Source organism: Cryptomeria japonica, chromosome 6 (assembly GCF_030272615.1).
Source record: "Cryptomeria japonica chromosome 6, Sugi_1.0, whole genome shotgun sequence".
Lineage (NCBI taxonomy): Eukaryota > Viridiplantae > Streptophyta > Pinopsida > Cupressales > Cupressaceae > Cryptomeria > Cryptomeria japonica.
Genome location: NC_081410.1, coordinates 399326982 through 399347750, shown reverse-complemented (window position 1 = coordinate 399347750; position 20769 = coordinate 399326982). Strand labels below are relative to the sequence as shown.

Genomic DNA, 20769 nt, shown 5'->3' with positions numbered 1-20769 from the left:
GGAAGAGATTTTGCTCAAGAATTCCTTTAAGCATGGTAAGAGCAACAGAGGTATTCAGAGTTGTAGACCAAGTAGAGGATACCCTTGAGCTTCAGCAGCCGGGCTTTGAAAAGATGAAGAATGAACCACTAGCTTTGATAGATTGGGCAGAGGGAGAGAAATCAGATCTAGCAGACCTCATGAGGTCGATGGTTGAGTATTCTAGGTGGTGGACATCTAAAAGGACAAGGCAATTAAAGTCCAAAGGTGTGGCCTTGACCTATGAATTGATGGGAGTGGATGACTCTTTGTCCTCCAATCCTTGTACCTTTACAGGTAATGCCCAGAATGCAGAAAGTGTTGGGTCTCGGAAGAGGAAGGAGTTAGTTGGAAGCTCCATAAAGGTCACAGGAAAGAAGATTGTAGGGGAAAGACGGGAGTCCAATGAAGGCCAGTCCATCCTAAGTGTCACTTCTATCGTACTTGATCAGAATGCAGTTGAGGAGCAGGAGATGGACATATGCATGATTAATGATGAAGTAAGAGTGCCTTCTCCTTCAATGGAGGAAGTAATGAAAGAAGTTGTCCAAAGTTCGGACGAAGAGCAAATTGAAACGCCTACATCTCCTATAGTCTTCTTGGATGGTATAGCTGCAAACCCAGGAGGGACAGATGATGGATTTGACCAGAATACTGTAGAGCAATCAACTATCCCTGATTGGTTAAGGGAAAGAATAAAGGCTAAGGTCCCCACGGAGACCTATTCTGAAGAAATCACAGCAACATTTCTAGAGAAGGTGAATGAGCCAGCTATAGCTAAACCGCCCAAGCCCGCCAGAAAGTTTTCTATGATTCAGAGAGACAGTGCAGAATTCAGGACAGTCCAGATAGCGGTGCCTAAAGAACTAAAGAAGGAAAAACTAGGGACAACATGGCTGCAGATGATTACAAGATCACCACCATAGAGCTGGGTAAGCCCACCCAAGACCAAGAGGTCCAGTATTTCGATGACTCTTGTAACGCCCTGAAGGCAAGTTTAAATCGGGAGAGAAAGAAGAGAAAGAAGGTTGAAGAATAAAACCAGCAATGGAGAAAGTATGTCCTCCATCTTACCAGGCCACTTAACCATGAGATCCCGGTTACCCATCCACAGCCTCTTCAGCAAGAATCGATGAAGGATTATGAGGATATGAAGGGCACGTTCACACAGGCCAAGGAGTGGATTTCAGGCGCTTCAGCACGTGCTGATATACTGGTAGAAAATTTAGTGTCAGCACATGAGTCGACCTCTTCGCTGGTCAGCCGTATCCAGGATCTAGCTACCAATTGGGAGGACGTGGAGGAAATTCAAGATGAAATACTTCCACATCTGAAGGTTATCCGAGGCTTGTCGAAGAGAAGTCTAGTGGATGCAGGTATCATACAGACCGGAGATAGGTATGACTTCAACATCTGGTATTATGCCTTGGTCACCCGGATTGAAGTTTTGAAGAAATCCGAGACCAAGTGCTTTGAGACAGAGAAGAGTGTCAGGGAGATTTTGAGCAAGGTGTTTCATGTAGCGTCTAAGATCTGGAAGAAAGAGAGTATACGGGAGAAGCATTTGCAGGCAGAGAACCTGAGAGACGGGATTCAGTCAAGCTTCTTCAAGGATTCAGGGATGATTGACAAGGGCGATCTTTCAAAGATTGCAAACTTTCTCCTCATCGATGAAAGCTTTCTTGCCCATGCAGTTGAGTGGGAGAACGTTCTTGCCACATGTACCGATGATGTGGACATCATCGACTTCCAAATTAGCAGTTTGCCAAGTGTCACTATGGAGGAGGTCAGGTGTATTGTGTCCATGGTACATCGAATCTGCAAAGTAGGAAAGTGGACGCTCACCTCGGTGAGATTAGCAGCTGTACCACGTGTCACTTTCTTATTCATGCATGCTGATAGTGTTTTGGGAAACCCTAATTAGGGTTTATAGCTTTCAATCTTGGCCCTTGATCACTGTTTGATCTCGATCGTTCATTTATTCTTGAAAAACTATATTAGGCTACCTCCTCTCATTTGGAGAGTGTGAAGTTTTTGATGTATTGTTGCGTAAGGTCATTTCCCGATAATATATTGCATGTGCGCTTTCTCTTAAGGCTTTGTAATCCCTATTGTTTGAATGATTTGCATGGTTTCAATTTCCTCAACACTTAGTTAAAGTTAATTTAGATTTGCTTTCATTGTTGTTAATTTGAATGAAGGATTTGATGAGTGCCAATCAATGGTGTATCTCCGCTCATACTTTTGGTGAATGGATGATTTCCATTTCACCATGCAAAGTTAGTCTGAGCCCATCCTTTATGCATCCCAATATCTTAATCATAAGCACAATCCATTGAAGATTGCACCGGCTTTGTGTAGTTGTCCCTAGTGTGGCGAAGCAAAGTTTGGTTTCCCGAGAGCACCCAATTGATACCGTCTCCAAAGTTCATAGGATTAGATTAGCTTTCTCAAACCCTATCTCTTTTCTCCTTTTTGAAAGTCTAAATCCTGAAAAAATCTTTAAAAAAAAAAAAGAAGAGCCTAAAATTGCTAAATCCGTCTAAGTCCAACAGTTCAAAGACATTTGTTAAACGTAAGTCCCCCTTGAGATTTTCAGCATACATTACCCAAGAAGCTATTTCACTAAAGTTGCTTGTTCGCACATATAGACCTTGGAATCCGTAGTGATTTTTTAGGAGAGGATAGAATACCCTCGAGTATCATATTCTAATGTTTGATAGATGATAAAACAAACACCAACACTATCATGGAATACAGGATTGACTGAAAGCTTTACAAAGCTTTTATTATCACAATGGATAATTGTAGGTTCTAAGGATTGTCCAAACAATCTTGCAAGAAGCTTTCAAAGCCACACTGCTTCTCATGCTCCCACACATGCTGCAATATACTCGGCTTCTGTGGAGCTCAATGCTACTGAAGACTGTTTCCTGTTGCACCAAGAGATCATAGCTGAACCCAAACTGAAACAACAACCAGAGGTGCTCTTTCGATCAGTGACACATCCTGCCCAATCGGAATCAGTAAATCCATGCAGCTTCAAGTTCATATCAGAAGAATATCTCAGGCCATATCCAACTGTGCCTCGCAAGTATCTCAAAATATGTTTTGTTGCAACTAGATGTATTTGCTTTGGTTCACACATGAATTGGCTAAGTGCACTTATTGCATAGCAAATATCTAGTCTAGTATTGACTAGAAACATTAAAGATCCAATCATTTGTCTGTAGAGTGTAGGGTCCACCAGATCCGAAATAGTTGCAGCTTCTCTTAACTTATGCAAGTTGGTCTCCATAGGTGTGGCCATTGATTTACAATCTATCATACCAAATCTCTTTAGAATGTCTATGGTGTACTTCCCTTGACTCAGAATGATCCCATCAAATTTTTGCCAAACTTCTAACCCAAGGAAGTAGTGCAATAAAACAAGATCCTTCATCTCAAATTCAGAAGCTAACTCCTTGCATTTGATAATAAGATGATCTTCTCCAGTGATAAGTAAGTCATCAACATAAAGAATCAAAATTAATGCTTCCCCATTAATTACCTTTAAGTACAGGTTTGAATCTGCATCATTCTTGGAGAAACCCAAGCCCATCAGTTAATGATCGATTCTTTCGTACCAAGCACATGGAGCTTGCTTGAGGCCATACAATGCCTTTTCTTCAGCTTGCAAACATGAGATTCCTTCCCATGTACCACAAATCCTTCAGGTTGTTCAATATACACTTCTTCCTCGATTATACCATTTAGAAAAGTCGTCTTTACATCCATTTGATGAATCTTCCATCCTTTAGATGCTGCAATAGCTATAATGGTTCTGACTGAAGTGTATCGAGCAACTAGAGCAAAGGTTTCCTCATAGTCAATTCCCTCCTTTTAAGAGAATCCTCTAGCCACAAACCTAGCCTTGTATTTTTCAATACTACCATCAGCAGCATGTTTGATCTTAAAGAGCCATTTAGAAGAAACAACAGATTTACCTTCCGGTCTAGGTACAATGTCCCAAACATCATTCTTTAGAATTGATTGATACTCTTCTGCCATGGCATCTTTCCAAACTTGTTGACTAGTGGCTTCCTCAACACTGGAAGGTTCTAACTCAATGATTTGACTCATCAATGCAACATAGCTGGAGAACTTATGAGGTCTCTTACTTTCTCTAAATGTACCTTTTGGCGCTGCAAAACCTTCGGCTTCTTGCATCATTTTCCTTGCCTAAAGAGGTCTTTTCTTACCAAACACAATGTCAGTAGGCCCATCAGTAGGATTCAAGGGCTCATTTAGATCTTCATCTTCTTCAGGTTCATGAGTCTCCCTCTGAATCTCAGGAGTATGGTCTTCTTCCATATTTTGAGGAGGCTCTTGATCTTCAATATCCACTTCATGGATGCCCTTGGACTTTCTAAATGCAGCATCCTCTTCAAATGTCACATCCCTACTCAACTCAATCAATTTCTGCCCTGGAATGTAGATTTTGTAGCCTTTTGATGTTTCGCTATAGCCTACAAATATTCCCTTCTTGCCAGAAGGCTCCAACTTTGTCCTTTTATCTTTAGGTACATGTACGTACACTGGGCAACCAAAGATCCTCAAATGACTTACATCCGGCTTCACACCTGTGAATGCTTCTTCGGGAGTCTTATTCTCCAAAATACGGTGAGGACATCTATTCTGAACATAGACAGCAGTTCTAGAAACCTCACCCAAAAGGAGGTTTGAAGATTTTGGTCATGGATCATGGCTTTGGCTGCTTCCACAATAGTTCTATTTTTCCTTTCTGCCACACCATTTTGTTGAGGATTATAGGGAACACAAAACTCCCTCTTAATCCCAGCTTCAATGCAAAAATTATGTAAGTTATCGAAGGTATACTCTCCTCCATTATCGGATCTCAAGACTTTGATCCTCTTTCCTGATATGTTTTCTACTAGAGCTTTGAATTCCTTAAATCTCATAAGTACTTCATTAGATTCTATTTTTTTAAAATAGATCCATGTTTTCCTAGAGTAGTCATCAATAAGAATAACATAATACAAGAAACCACTCAAGGAAGCACCAAACATAGGACCACATAAATCTGAATGAATGAGCTCTAAAATGCATTTGGATCTACTTTCACTACTATGAAATGTACCTTTAGTGTTCTTACCCAATGCGCAACCTTTGCAAGTTCCTTCAGACTCCTGGTTGAGTTTTGGAAGGCCTAAAACCATCTTCTCCATTGTAGGTAGTGCACGAAAGTGAAGGTGACCCAATCTTCTATGCCAAATCTCACAAGTGCTTGATGAATCATGAAGTAAGGCTTGAGGAGGGAGAGTGCAAAGTCTATAAAGACATCCATGACGAACTCCAATGACTTGAGCTGTCTTGATATTTGATTTCTTTGGCCATGCAAGGACTTTGCCATCCATGAATGCGATTCGATAACCTTTGTCTTCCAAGGCTGATATGGAGACAAGATTTCGATTAATTCCCGGAACGAATAGTACATCATTCAATTCCAAGGAAATGCTTGTATTTAGTTGAAGAGAGGAAGTCCCAACTCCTTTCACAGAGTACCTAGTGTCATCTTCAATGGTCACTTGTTCATTTGAAGTTCTCTCCACTAAATTATTTAGATGTTCTCTAAATCCAGTAATGTGGCGAGATGCACCACTGTCAATTATCCAAGTATTGTGATCGATAGGCACATTACTTGAAAGGGCTGAATAGAATATGAATCCATCTGAATCCTTTTGTGTAAGAGTCTCACCAACATCCACAATGGAAGCTTGAGGCATAGTCCTAGTTGGACACTTCATTGCATAGTGACCATATTTGTTACATCTAAAGCATTGGATTTTTGAAATGTCCTTCCTTCTTTTGAATGTAGGAGCACCATTTGATTCCTTATCTTTCTTCCTTTTGGAGTGTCCTTTCTTACCCTTCTTCTTTGAGGAGTGCAAGGCAAGAACATGAATATCTTCATTTGTAGAACTTTGACCAATGCCTCTTGTAACCAATCTTGACTCTTCTTGAATGCAGTTTGTCTTCAATCGATCAAACTTAGGAAGTTTTGATCTTGCGCCTATTCCTTCAATAAATGACTCCCATGAAGAAGGTAGACCATTGAGTACCAACATGGTTAACTCTTTGCTCTCTATAGTGTGTCCAATGCTAGGAAGTTGATCTCTCAATTCTGTAATTGTCATGAAGTATGAGGTGATGGATTCGCCTTTTGTCATTTTGACATGGTGAAGTTGTTGCCTTAGTGCAAGAGCTCGGCTTGTGTTGTTTATCTCATACATGTCCTCTAATGCTTTGAACATGCAATATGTTGTCTCCAACTTGGAGATAATTGGCACAATGTGATCTTTCACTGAGTCAACCAACATCTTCATTGCTTTATGGTTCTTTCTCTTCCATTGAAGCTTCCCATCCTCTTCGGTTGGTTCTGGTATGGCTTTCTTCACGAATTCGTCTAATTCATTTTCAATTTTTCCCCCAAGGCAAGTATAATTCTAAACTTCCAAGATACGAAGTTACTTCCAAGATACGAAGTTTGATGCTCCCTCAAGTCTGTCTTCAACTCTAATTCCATTCACCATCTTGACGTTGATAGAAGTAGTTGAACTTGAAGACAATAGTAGAAGATAACCTTGCTTCTATAAATCTGATCTGATCTTTGCTTAAGCCTGCTCTGATACCATGTTCAGTTTTCAGTGATCAGATTATGTTTACAAAACTATTTGACAGTTCAAACTATAAGTTCGATCTGCTATATGAATGATGATTTGCTGGAGACAGAGATATCACGTCCCAAGAAGGAACTCAACCTGATTGTTGTTTGTATAATGCAGACTTGAAGATGACAGTAGATTCACAGAATAAGGAACACGATTTGCTGAACAATACGTGATCTGCTTGTGTCTTCAATTTGATGTATTGCTAATGCGAACTGTTGTAGATGATGGATAAATCCGATATGCTAGATGTGTGAATGTATTTTTATATTCTTATGTCTTCTACTATGCGATCTGCTTATGGAGGGAGAGACCGATTCTATAAACTCTACAAGATGCCTTTTAAACATCACGACTTACTCCCTCAGATCGGTTAAGCATTGATCAACACGTCTTTTTATTATGAATTAGTTAATACATTTTATCATAGAATCGATTCATATCTTAATCGATTCATTTACAATATATTTTTATTATTATTTTATCACAACATAATATAACTAATCCGTGAAACTAAATTGTCTAAGGCCGATTAGGCCAATTAGACAACTTAGTTGTCTAAGTCAGATCAGTAAAATACCGACCGACGCTATACTTCAACATCATCTAGAGCTATTCTATTTAATTGATTGAACTTTGATGTCATGTTCTCACCCAAAACTAGATCACAAACTATGGCATGGCCCTGACGAAAGAAAAACAAAGATACCAAAAACAAAATAAAATAACATATAATAACCGCAGCCTCTATTTATACTAAAATTAGTGATTTAAAATCAAGGGAGGCCTCTTGTGACCTTTTCACACATCGCTCCATTGCAAATGGGGACTCTCCACTTTTTGCTTAGGGTTTTGGTCAGTTGTTTTAGTTAGGGTCAGTCTCTATCTCTTTACCTTTACTTATGATGAGGTCGATTATGTTGGGTTGACCTTAAGTGGTTGAATTGTTTGATGATCAAGTCATCAAAATCTCACATGGATGGGTCTTAGGAGGATGGTGGTCAAGATCACTCTCAATGAAAAGAAAAATACCTAAATCATGAGGCATGAAAGGGTGGGCTTGCTAGAATCTTCAAAGTAAAAATGGCTAAGTAAGAATCTTGCTCAATACATGACTATAAGAGTGGCTTGATTAAAGAGATATATTTGTGCAAGAAGAGGGAAAAATTGCGCCCAAAGTGAGTTGATTAGGCAAGTGACTTATGCATGCAAAGCCTCAAAATCCACCCAAGTCTGATCTTGTGCATGCAAGGCTCAAAAATCCGACCCACTTGTGCATAGAAGGGCAAAAATGCCGACTTGATCTGTGCATAGGAGGCTACAAATTTCCGATCTACAATGTGCATAGAGGCCTCAAAATGCGACCAACTGGATCAAGGTGTACAAAGGGAGATGAAAATACCGATCAGCTTGTGCATGAAACACCAAAATTTCCGACCTGTTTGTACACATCAAGTCAAAATTGCTGACACATTTGTACACATCAAGATCAAAATGCCAACATGATCTTGTGCACATGGAGGTAAGAATGCTGACTCAACATGTTTGTGCATGGAGAGATCAAATAGCCCACTTGCAAATTTGTACATACAAGACCAAAATTGCCGCCAAAGGTAGAGGCTGATGAGTTTAAGGAAAGAGTCGACCAAGTTAACATAATGATTATGTGCTTCATGTTCTAAAGATAAAATGTTTTAATACTAAGTCAGCTATATCATGAATGAAAATGAAGCACTTAAGGAGAGGAAACAAAACGTTTTGTTTGTTGAGTCAAGTCGGTCTAGAAGGTGAAGAGACACACCCCTCCACATATCAACGCCTATAAGAGAAGGTATTCCACCTCAGTCAAGACATCATTCAAACAATCAGCAAATTCTGATTAACACTTGAGAGCAGAGCGAAATACATCAAGCACAGCGATTTTGGTTACAAAGATTGATCATTTCATTGATCAAACTTTTCTTTAAAGCAAGGCGATTTTAGAATTAGGCTTGACTTGGAGACGTTTTCATCCACTCTTTGAGGCAAGTCTGAGCGAATTTCCATGCATGATCAGACCTGTAGCAAACATAAAAACAGACCTAGAGAGTGAACAATCAGACATTGAAACATCATTTGATCAAACCAAATCAGACATATAGAGATGAAGGATAGGTAAAGTTAACATATACTTTATGATGTTTGATGTCTTCTTGTTTGTTTTGCAGGTAAAGGGGCAGGTCTGATTGTAGGAGGACCAAAGTGAAGATGGAGATGTCAGAGACACATTTTGCATTCAAGAATCACACCAAAGCAGGATAAGTCTATGACATGATGAACATGGAGAAGTAAAAGAGCAAGATAGTCATCAAGTATCTTTATTCTCATCACATCATGGTGACACAAGGAGGTCAAGGCCTTAGGGCGTGAAGGAAAGATAGCATATAGGATGAGAAGATGTACAATCTTGAATTTCGTCCTGAAATCCAAGAATCATTGCTAGTACACCGAAGGAGGAATCTCAATAAGGGACTTTGAAGCAAAGAGGATGCATGATCTAACATCATCAAGAGGTCAACTAGTACAAAGACAAGTTAATCAAGGCAAGTGTAGTCAAGTTAAGTTGATCAACATAGGACTAGTAAGTAAAGATAGAGGATTGACTTGACCATAAAGATGCTTCCCATAATCATCACCACATTGAAAAAGCTTGTGATGTTGAGTATCAAGTCTACCAAGCAAACTGAGGTGGCATCCTTGTCATTACCAACCAATCTGAAGATTCCAAATCAGCATGTCCAGATGCAATGTACCTGACTCATCCATGGAGGCACAAAATTCGAGATACCTAACCTCATTTTCAATTGGGTCACATTCAATATTGGACCTAAATGTAATTTTCTCATTGGTCGGAGGGAGTTGTTATAGAAAACCCTAATTAGGGTTTCCACCTTGTAATCTCGGCCATTGATTGTGAATCAATCTAAGCCATTGAATTGTATTGAGAGCACTATAAAAGGCTCAAATCTCTCATTTTGTAAAGGTTAACAAGAGTAGAATAATAGTGGAGTAATAGATAATAGTTCATAGATAGCAATCAATTGTTAGCAATTAGAATAGAAGTTAGACTAGGAGAAGGCAAAGATTGTTGCCAAGACTTTGTTGTAAAAAGCATATGATCTCATTGAAGCTATGGTGGATTTGATGTGTTATTCAACAAGTTGCATGGTCTCTACTTCTCATTTGCTTTCATGTTGATTAGATGAATGAAAGGAATTGTGAATGATTAATGGTGAAATTCGTTTATCCATACCACTAGCGATTTTTTGATTGTAAGTTTGCCTTGTGTGGTCAACTGAAATCCTTTAAATGAGCTTAACTTCAATTGCTATTCATACCTTGATGGTATCCTTGTTGTTAATAGTGATTAGAACATCACATGCTTACCTTAGAAGATTGCACTAGCTTTGTGGAGTTGTCCGTTGATGACGAAGCAAAGCTTAATTGAATTTCACCTAATCGTTCATTGTCTCTTGCATTCTTAGGAGAAGCATAGTCTTCTTAAACCCTATCCTTTTTCCCTTTTTAATCAAGCTAATTTCCACGTTCCAACAACATCCAAACATTCAACATTCAACATTCAAGTACTCAACGTAAGTCCCCTTTGTGATTCCAGCAAAATCAAATCACAACCATTGAGCTATCCATACGTCAAGACCTGACTATAGAAACCTTGGAGCCATCTTGGTTGATCATATAATTCAGCATCCAGGAAGATTTTGCTCAAGAGAGGATAAAATACCTTTGGTATTTTATTCTATGTTAGAGGTGTCTAAAAAACACATCAACAAGGCCGACCTCATCAACGAAGTTAAGGAACAAGTAATGTGTCTAAGGCCGACCTAGAATTAAAGAAAAATAAAAATAATGAAATAAAATAATAAAATCAATTGTCTAAGGGGAAGCCAACCTAGGGTTAAGTGCAAATAATAAAAGAAGATCACTATATAACATGGCCGACTTCCTTCTTAATATTAAAAAAAACAACTCGTATATAAAGGGGCAGTCGTCAGTTTGAAAGGGAGGCATCACTTGAAAGGATGGTGATAAAGAGAGGTGTCCCTCCGCCCCTCTTAAGGGATATATAGGGCAGATCTTTATTTGGAAAAAGGATATCGGAGGAAAAGAGATTTATAAGTTAATTCAAGACAGTCTTACCAGAATTTCTGAGCAGAAATATATGGAAAGAGATATGATGAGGAACATATGAATATGAACATTCTAGAGCAGACCTAAAGATGATTTAGAGAAGTCTATGAAGGAAACCAAATCAGGCAATCAATCCAAGCAAGATCCAATCAAGCAATCATCAAGGAAAGAGAATTGGATCAGAGGAGTTAATTTGAGGAATGCAGATCAGAGGAGATAGCAAATAATAAATACCAAACAGCATTCAGACATAAATCAAAGGAGACCAGCAGATTCCATAATGGCAATCACATCAGATCTAATCAACTGGCAGTGATACTCTAATTCATTGTGGTATGATAAATATATATGTTCAATATGTATGCAACATACTGGTTTGAACTAGAACACTCTTCACATTGTAATAAACCAATAATAGATAGATACTAACATATGTAATATGTAATCATCCTTATAGGGGTGTATGCTTAGAGATTATGATTATGCCTAATGTAGGATACTATGCAGTCTAGGTGACATGGCGAGGCATGACAGCCCTTGTATCTAAAGTATACATGTGATGTTGGTAAAATAGTGTGCATAAGTCCTCACATATTGGATATAGGAAATAATGAAGAATATCTAAAACCAATCATGAGAAGCTTAGCGAGGGAATACAAGGAGGGGAAATAGTTATGAGGTCCTCTTCTAAGAACACCACCTCGTGGGGATGAATTAGATATATCATATGACTAAAATAATGTTCCCAACCCTAGCAGGGCCTCAACCAAAATCTCCCTTGTTCAACGAATTTAAACTGGTAAATGATATCTCTAACTCTATTTCGTTTCTTGCATTACTTGGAATTGTGATTTTAGGGCAAAAATCGGACATTTACAAAAGGGGACTTTGCATTTGAACCCAAAATATTTTGGGAGAATTCTACAACAAACATGCCATTATTAAAAAAAATTGCAATCCATGTGTCATCTCAAGTAAAATTTTGGATATTTAGCCATATAGTAGTTAAATCAAAATGCAAATTTTCTTTGTATTTGCAAGAATATGTGCCCCATGTTTTTAGGCATGTTTGCTATAGGAGATATTTCAAGAACATAAGGATATGCCGGAAATGTCCCCCTAACATCCCCAATTACAAAAAAAAACTTGAAATGCAATATTCCACAAGGACATGTCCCCCCTCAAATTTGTTGTTTCGCAAGGCAAGGGCATCTCCAATACTTGGGAATGGCTAGAAAACATTCCACCACCATCCTTCCAATGCCACCACCAAAAAGAAACGTCCCCGAGACATCTCCATCAAAGAGAGGACATCTTTGATGCATCTCCCCCTATTGGAGATGTTGGGGAACTTCCAAACATCCCCAAGAAGTAGGGGAAACTCCCAAGTGTCTCTCATGTAGTCTCTAAGATTTCCAGTTGTCCAATACATCAAACAACTCTAAAATGTAATTTTAAAATAATACCACATTTTTTCTTGAGGTTCATACCCCTAACCCTAACCCTAAAACTTTATTGGCCCCACCCGTACACTTAGCATTCCAAAAAAACTATAACACAATTCACATTCTCACTCTAAATCACAACCAAAGCTTGGAAGGATTGAGCAAGGCTGCAAGTTGCAAAACTGATATCAAGAGCAAGAGCAAGCAGGAGAGCATTAGCAAGAGTACAAGCAAGTGTGTTCAAGTTTCAACACACAACTCAAGCCGAGAGTCATCAATCTTTCAAGGCAAGTGATGGCCTTCACCTTTTGGGATTTTATTTTGATTGTTCATTCCTAAATGGCTAATTCTGAAATCAATGATTATGTGATAGTTTTATGGGTTTGTTTTGATTTAAATATATAATAAAATCATAAATTGTTCATAGAATTGTATATAATTATTATTGATTGGTTTGTTAAATTGTTGTTATTGAAAATTAGTAGTTAGACAATTCTAAAAACAACATTACAAGATTTATTTTTACTTTACAACCATAACAAAACTATTTTAGGTTTTCTCATCTATTTTTTAAATTAAAGTTATTTAATTTTAAAATATTTATTTGCAAATTTGCATAAATCATTAGATAGTTAATTAAGGTTTTATTTTTTTATTTTCAAATAACAGTAAAATTAGGATTCCGCCTTTTGTTTATCATTTGCTTCTACATTCCATGTAACCATAAGTAAGAAAACAGAAGTAAAATCCTTATTTAATGAAGATTAAAGACCAAGGATTCCTATTTTTGTGTGGTGCTTCGTGCAACCTAAAGTAAGAAAAACAAAAATAAAATCCTTGTGTATTGAGCCCACGCAGAATTTAATGACATTATGAATATGCAAATTCCTAGTAACCATAAATACCATTTCTTGTAGTGTCACTAAGCGTTTTGTTTCTCACAATATAGGTGATGAAGAGACTCAAACAAGGAAAAGCCTATGGGATTTGAATCGAAGACTCCAAATACAAATGTGGCAGATGGGGGGCGAGGAATGTTGGAGTTAGTACTGTTGCTTTTAATCACCCTTCCACATTATTAGAAGAATTTTCCAAGGTCCCTTCAATAAGAACCCTTTAAGACAATTTGCAACCAAATTACAAGAAAAACCTAGGCCAACAAGGGGTGGTAAGCTATGGAGATGCCATTTTTGTAAACTTGAATGGCAAGGCAACATCACAAGAGTTAGTGTGCAGCTCCTTCATGTTTGAGGCAAGGATGTAGATGTGTGTAAGGAATTGCAATACTCTACTATCAAGTGTCCCCTATCCTTCTACCACTAATACTAGTACTTCCCAACGACCATAAGCTCATTCTACTTTTCCATCTAGTCAAAGCCAAGGGGCAATGTCAAATGACTGCTAGTAGTGATGTTACAAACATGGTGGCAAAGTTATTTAATGTGCAAAATAAGGATGAGACAAGTGATGCCATTGGCAAATTCTTCTTTGCCAATAGCATAAAGAGCTTGTGGCAAATATGAGTTGGACCATCATATGTGCCACCAAGGGAGAAAAATTGAGGACAATAATCTTGGATAAGAACTATTCCAAGATTAATATTCTAATGGAGAAGATGAAGGCTACCTAAGTCACTAGTGGATGTAGCATAATCATGGATGGGTAGATGAACATCAAGCATCATCCATTCATCAACATTATGGTCACATTTACAGTGAGCCCTTACTTCCTTAGGGCTATTGATTGTTCAAGGCACTACAAGGATGTTGGTTTTCAATTCCAAATTCTTCAAAATACTATTGAAGGGTTGGCCTAAAGAATGTGGTGCAAGTAGTAATAGATGCAACAATTGCATGCAATGTTGTAGGGAAATTGATTGAGGTGACCTACAAACATATTTGGAGGCCTCCTTGATATGTGCATGCCATAAATAATGCACTCAAAGACATAGGCAAAAACAATTGGATCAATCACCACATTTCACATACACTCTTTAAGACCTTCTCCATGAAGGAGTTTTTGAAACCTGCAGAGACTAGATATATATCGTACTCCATTCTCTTGGACAGGAAGCTTGAGTTGCAAGAAGCGTTGCAACTAATGGTCATGATATTAGATTGGAATCAATGGCTCAATTCTAAGTCTAATCAAGGGAGGAGGGTGAAGTAAGTGGCAAAGAGTAATAATTTTTGGGCTGATGTGAGACACGTTGCTATCATCATTCCAGTATTCAAATTTCTTAGATATGGGCATGCTAATGCACCCAACCTTGAAGATACATGCAAGTACATTGATAGCATACTTCGCCAAATGAAAGCCATTGAGAAAGACGTCACATTCCAATTCTACAATGAAATTATTCAGCCAACCATTCAAAATCAATGGGAGAAGCTCAATGCTAGTTTTCACATGGCTATCTATGCATCGAACTTAAAGTGGTACATGTAAGGGCCTAGTAGAGTTACGCTATACAAGATGCTTGGAGGAGCTTAACCTTAAGGAACCTAGCAATTTGAGTGATGAGGCAATTGGTCAGGGCTTGGGGATGAATGATGATTAAAGGCATTGGGCCATTGGCCAATTGTATTTGAATTTTGAATGTAATCATCATTTTGAATAAAATATAAATATACTAATATTCAGTATTTTCATTGTTCAATGCAATATGTTTGAGTATTTCAAATTTTCATTTGTTATTTCTTATACGTTTTTTATAACTATTTTTTTGAGTATCATACCCAAATCTAGGCCCTAGTCCCCTCTTCCCCCCATTCAAAGACTCAATGGAACATATCCAAAATGTCTATTATTTTCAAATATGGTAAGATGTGGCAAAGGATAGCTAGGGACATCTACATCGCTCCAAGGACAACTAGGCCGACATAAAATGCAATTTTCTTTTTAAAAAACACAAAAAAAGGGGGGGAGGGGGTTCCACAAGGACCCTCACACCCCTTTACACCAACACTAAACCTCAAAAAGCCACGCTAACAACTATAAACAAAAAGCAAACTCATTTTGCCATTTTCCATATTGTGAAGAAAACAACAAAGATAGCTGTGAGAAGAGAAGAGAACAACAATGAGAAGAAAGCAAGATAGCACCAAAACTACATTAACTTATAAGCAATAAATTATGAAAAATGGCATGTGTGCTATCTCAAGTAAAATTTTGAATATTTAGGTATAAAATAGTTGAATTAATATACTATGTAGCCTAGGGACACATCACCTATGTTTTCAAGCCTGTTTACTATAGGGGAAATTTCAAGGATGTGGACAGCTCAAAAACACCCCCCTACTATTCCCAATCGTAAAAAAAATGTAAACATTTCCTGAAAACTATTTTTCAAGCATAGCAATGGGCAGACAGAGACATCTGGTCTATCCGAGGGATGGCTAGAAATTTTCTTAAATAAAAAACCACATAAAAAGGATGGTGGTCCACAAGGATGGTAAGGAAGAAGACAAAGGAAGAGAACAATTGTAAGGAGGAATACAAAAAAAAGAGAACCATTGTGAGAAGGGAAGGGAATGGCAATGAGAAGATGGTAAGAGAGCGTCAAAACTACATCATTAACTTAAAACTAATACAATTATGAAAAATGGCATACACTTTAAAAGTTTGTGTTGTCTCAAAAGCTTTAATTTGGGTGGTGGTGAGGGGCTTTGTCCCTTGAACCCCACACATCTGTGAGGAGTGTTCCTCCTCAACCCAACTTACAACTTCATATAATCAAATTATCAATCAAGACTAGTAGACTTGACTCTCAATAATTAGAGAAGTTGGCGGTTGTGCATGGCTCATTCTAACTTCAGAATCAACAAAGTCCTAATTATCCCAAAGATGCCACACATATTGATGAGGAAGTGACACAAGAGGGATTGGTTGTGGTTACATTAAATGAGACAATCCCTTATAGTGGCAATTGACTTAGCATACACCAATTTTGATGCAATGTACTTGTTGATTAGGGCAAGCAACATATTTTCTATTTTTGTCATTTGTAGTTCAAAACTGCCAACTTTTGGGCATTTTGTTGTAATTTTTATATAATATACATGGACATTAACAATGAAAGCAAATAAATTTTGCTGATTCATTTCTCAACTCTCATGTGAAAGCTTAAGTCAACTCTAATGGTATGTGTAAACACATAAAAAAATTCATTAAAATGTCGTCCTAATTAAACTTAATTTTTTCCATTATCAGTTGGATCCTCATTATATAATGTTCTTCTTATTTATTCCTCCTTATTCCATTTCTCATTATAATATTCATATCATTATATATTATCTCATTATTCTTCATTATCTCATTAATATTCATTATAATATTATTCTTCATTTAATCCATTAATATATACTATCATTAAATCTATTTTCCAAATCTCCTACTTATCAACTTCATCTCCTATTTATCAATTCCCACTCTATCTATTTCACTCATCTAATGCATGTGGGATAAACACTCTTCATTTTTACATCAATCCTTTATCCCACATTTGTCTTGATATTGGATTCATCCTTAAGGACTTCTATAAAAACCCAGCCCCCTCTCTCATTTGAGGCTATCTAGCAATCTAGCAACTTAGCAATTAGCTCATTTTTGCGTTCTTGTATTTCTCAAACTTTCTTCATTTTCATTGCCTATTTCGGTTTGCATTTTAAATCTCCAATAAATCATAGCTTCTTGTGTGTGCTTCTAAAAGCAAAAATCTTAAAAACACAAGACCTTGATTTAAGGAGTGCAATGGAGTAGTTTCATCATAGCATGCATGTGGTTAGTTTAGATCTTTTTGGTTTGCATGTGTGTGATTTGCAGGAAAACTTCATTGTTTGATGTTGAATCATCTAGATCTTCTCCCATAAGATCTCAGGTTTGATTTTTGCATCTACAGTATGTTAGGGTCAATAATGTATATGATGAGTACCTTATCAATGTTCTCATATGAAAATTTGAAATTTCCTATATTTTTAATGATTTCCCTTTTTTTAACAACCATCCCTTCCCTTGTCATCACTTCAAAATGGCCGCCCAAAATGTTCGTCACACAATCGTGTTCCACATCCCTTGTTGTTCTCATCCTAGAAACTTGGTGAAACATAGTAAGAAAGATTTATTATTAATTTATTTAAAAAAGGTAATATTAGTTTACTTTTGTTTTACATCAATAGAGTTCTAACACCTTTACATGTGAACAAAATTGGAATGACTATACCTTCATCTATTCCTTGAAGCAAAATAGGATAAGTAGCAAAAGGCAAAACATCTTGTGTATGTACATTCAAAACTTCATCTTTTATCTTGAGCTTCCATTGGTTACAAATTAGTTCCTCATATGATATGGGACTACAATGGCTCAATGGATAAAGAAAATGATGAATTATCAATAGAAGTACTTGAAGAGAATGCACAGGCATGTTAAACTAGATATGGAATGGAGAAAGGTCAAGGAAGCAAAAGTGTTTGTTCAACACCAAGCATAGAAAAAGATATTGAAGAATAACTACAATTGGATGATAACTTTTGATGTTATCTTTAAAAAACATTAATGTTAAATTATAGATACTATTGCAAGCAACTATGATAACACAATTTTATTTTAAATTAGTGAATTTAAAAGCATTTTAAAATATTTTAAAGTAATTAAGCATATTCTTGGTGTTTTATTTTTTTATTATGCTTTTGATTTCACATAAATTTAATTTAGAGGCATGTTCATCTATGTGGAATAAAATTTTATAATATAAATATTATGCAAGCAATGTGTATGGTGAACTGAATCTTCATCAAAAATCCAAAATTTTGTAAAGGCAAGTGCATAAGAGATCCATTTCTTATACACAACTTTTGACTATTCCGTTTGTCATCAAATCTCTATTGCCAGTGCAATTTCCGTTTCTCACTTCCAGTAACATATGTTTTAATGTTTCAAGTACTTTTATGGCCTGAATACTAAAGATATGGTATGTATGCATTAAGATAACCTTAAATCATTTTACATGTAATCAAGAAAGTAATGACAACTCTCTTATTTTGGGTATAATTCATTGTTTGCTCTCCAAGTTATTTCAATTGGTAAGAATTCAAATATAGTGTCATCAACAAATGCAACTTTAATATCACATTTTCAGCAAGCATAGGAGCAAATGACATTTTTTATAAAATTTTATGTGCTCCACAGACCAATTTGGTCTGAGGAACATTAATATTGATCACCATCATCGTTTTTGTTTTGGGCAATAAAAATATCATCACTTCAAAGAGAATTAGAAGCCAAATGCTTTTCTCTCTGCAGAAAAATGGTAAGTTTATAATCCATAGGATTAAATTAAAAAAAAAAATCTTTTTATTGCCTCCCAGGTAACACTTATTGAAAATTCATCTTTAAATGCAAAGAATAAACAAAAAATAATACAAAACTATAGAATCAGGCATTGAGAGCATGCTCTACCCGATACCTTGTCTTCTGTTTAGTATAACTGGCGATTCTTACAAGGAAATTAGTTTTCTCGAGGGTACAGACATATTAGCAAACTTTAGATTTTTTACACAAAAATATAAAACAAACTACCCCAAAATTATTGAAGTGATGAAGATATGTGGGACATTTTAAAAGTTTGGGTTTAACTGCTCCACATAGACAATGACCATAAGGGCTCATGGGCACATAGATAAAAATAAATAAATAAACTTATTTAAACTTGACAGTCGATACTCGATAATGCCACAATCAAAATTTGACTATTCTAATATCCTAGTTCATTTTGCATTTTGCAAGCAGTAATCTGGCATTAGAGGTTGCTTGTGCTTTGTAATAGGGAAGAAAGAGAGGAGTAGAGAAAACTTGATAAACATTAAAATCGAAAATAATTAGAAAAATAAGTGATTGACAAAATCAATGCACCTTTGAAACTAGAGTGTTAATCTGTGCACGTTTGTATATCTAGCCAATTTAGTGTATAGAACCCAAACAAATCAAAATGGCATATCAACTAAGATAACAAGGTTTTCTTATTTGTAAAGAAGCAAGCCAGAGATTTTATAAAAGCTCAAGTCCGGGTCTTATGGTCTACCATCTAGATAAGGAAGGGCTAATGTCATGATGATGACCCCAGTTCAATCCCCACAAAGCATGGTCTCTGTATTAGTAAGGCTGCGATAACACAACCCAGACGTGACTAAATGCAGGTTCCAGTTGAATTTTGACAGAAATGACAACACTTGGAAAGCATTTCTGTGCCAAATGGTATTATATGCATAATAATGCAGACTCTCATACATCAAGTTAGACGAGGGGTATGAGCTCTTACCAATTAACAGGAGGAAAAAAAGGGAAATTGATAAAAATGAAACTGCTGATCTACAAATATCATATCTGACAGCCCCATGGACTAGCTTATTACTTGGACGGTCTACAAACAGGCTTTATACCCACCCTCTTTAAAGACCCGTGAGTACATAAACAATACAAACTTGGAGAAGCATGAATTGGGAAAATAAGGGTGCTTCTGAACAAAATTAAAGTAAAAAAATCAGACTTTGTTAAAGAAAAGAGTTAGAAGAATCAAACTTCAAGTCACATGGCATCTTCCTCCACATGGGCCCTATGTTTTTTCCTTAAATAAAATAATAGAGCCAAATAGGGCCCATCCGACTGCAGTCCTACGTTAACAAGAAATAAGTTCAACATATAAAACCCTAAGGCATTGAAACCCTAGAGATGGGCTACTAAAGCCTCGATAGCTATGTTAATCCTCAGAGTTTCAGGAGTGAAAAGATCATTTTAAGTTGGCAGTAATTTGATGTTTTCATTACCTTTTGAATGTGATCAGTGGTAATGTTGTTAGAAGCGTAAGCTGCTGCCATCATCGGCTGCATTTGCATGAGATGCTGCTGCATTTTCCTTCCCCTTTCTGTCTCTCACTGAATTTCTTCTGCTGCTGCTTCTTTCGGCTCCGCTCCTTCCTCAGCTTGGGATGTCGCTTCAGACAAGTGGATCCATTACAGCCCCACGGTCACGTGGGAAGAGTATATGTGGGCAAGGACTGTTTGAAATAAGTGACGCGCAGGCCGTATAGGGGACGAGGAAACAGCGGCACAGTATTCAGAGGTACAAAGATTAATGCGAAGACGCCAGGCAGGAATCAGAATTGGTCTGTATGTGGCGACAAAATTAATTGATGAAAAGGAAATGTAAGAAAACATTGCATTAAAGCATGGAATCTATTACCAAAAATTTAATCTATTTTAAAGATTAAAAGTGCAACTTTTCCTGCATTTGTAGTGTACTCGTTTTGATATTTTGTCTTTTTAAGATAATAGTCTTACATTTAATTTGTACATTTGTGATAAAGGAGTTGGTATTGGTATATTTAAATTGAATA

General features: G+C 36.9%; 1 protein-coding gene across 1 annotated transcript in view; it reads right to left on the bottom strand.

Moving 5' to 3' along the window:
- Positions 1–20564, bottom strand: part of LOC131065820 (GRF1-interacting factor 1) — a 73893-nt gene extending 53329 nt beyond the window's left edge. The window contains exon 1 of the mRNA XM_058000458.2: positions 20201–20564. Coding sequence (XP_057856441.1) covers positions 20201–20284 — 84 coding nt within the window. The 5' untranslated portion in view covers positions 20285–20564. The remainder of the gene's footprint in view (positions 1–20200) is intronic.
- Positions 20565–20769: the final 205 nt, after the last annotated feature.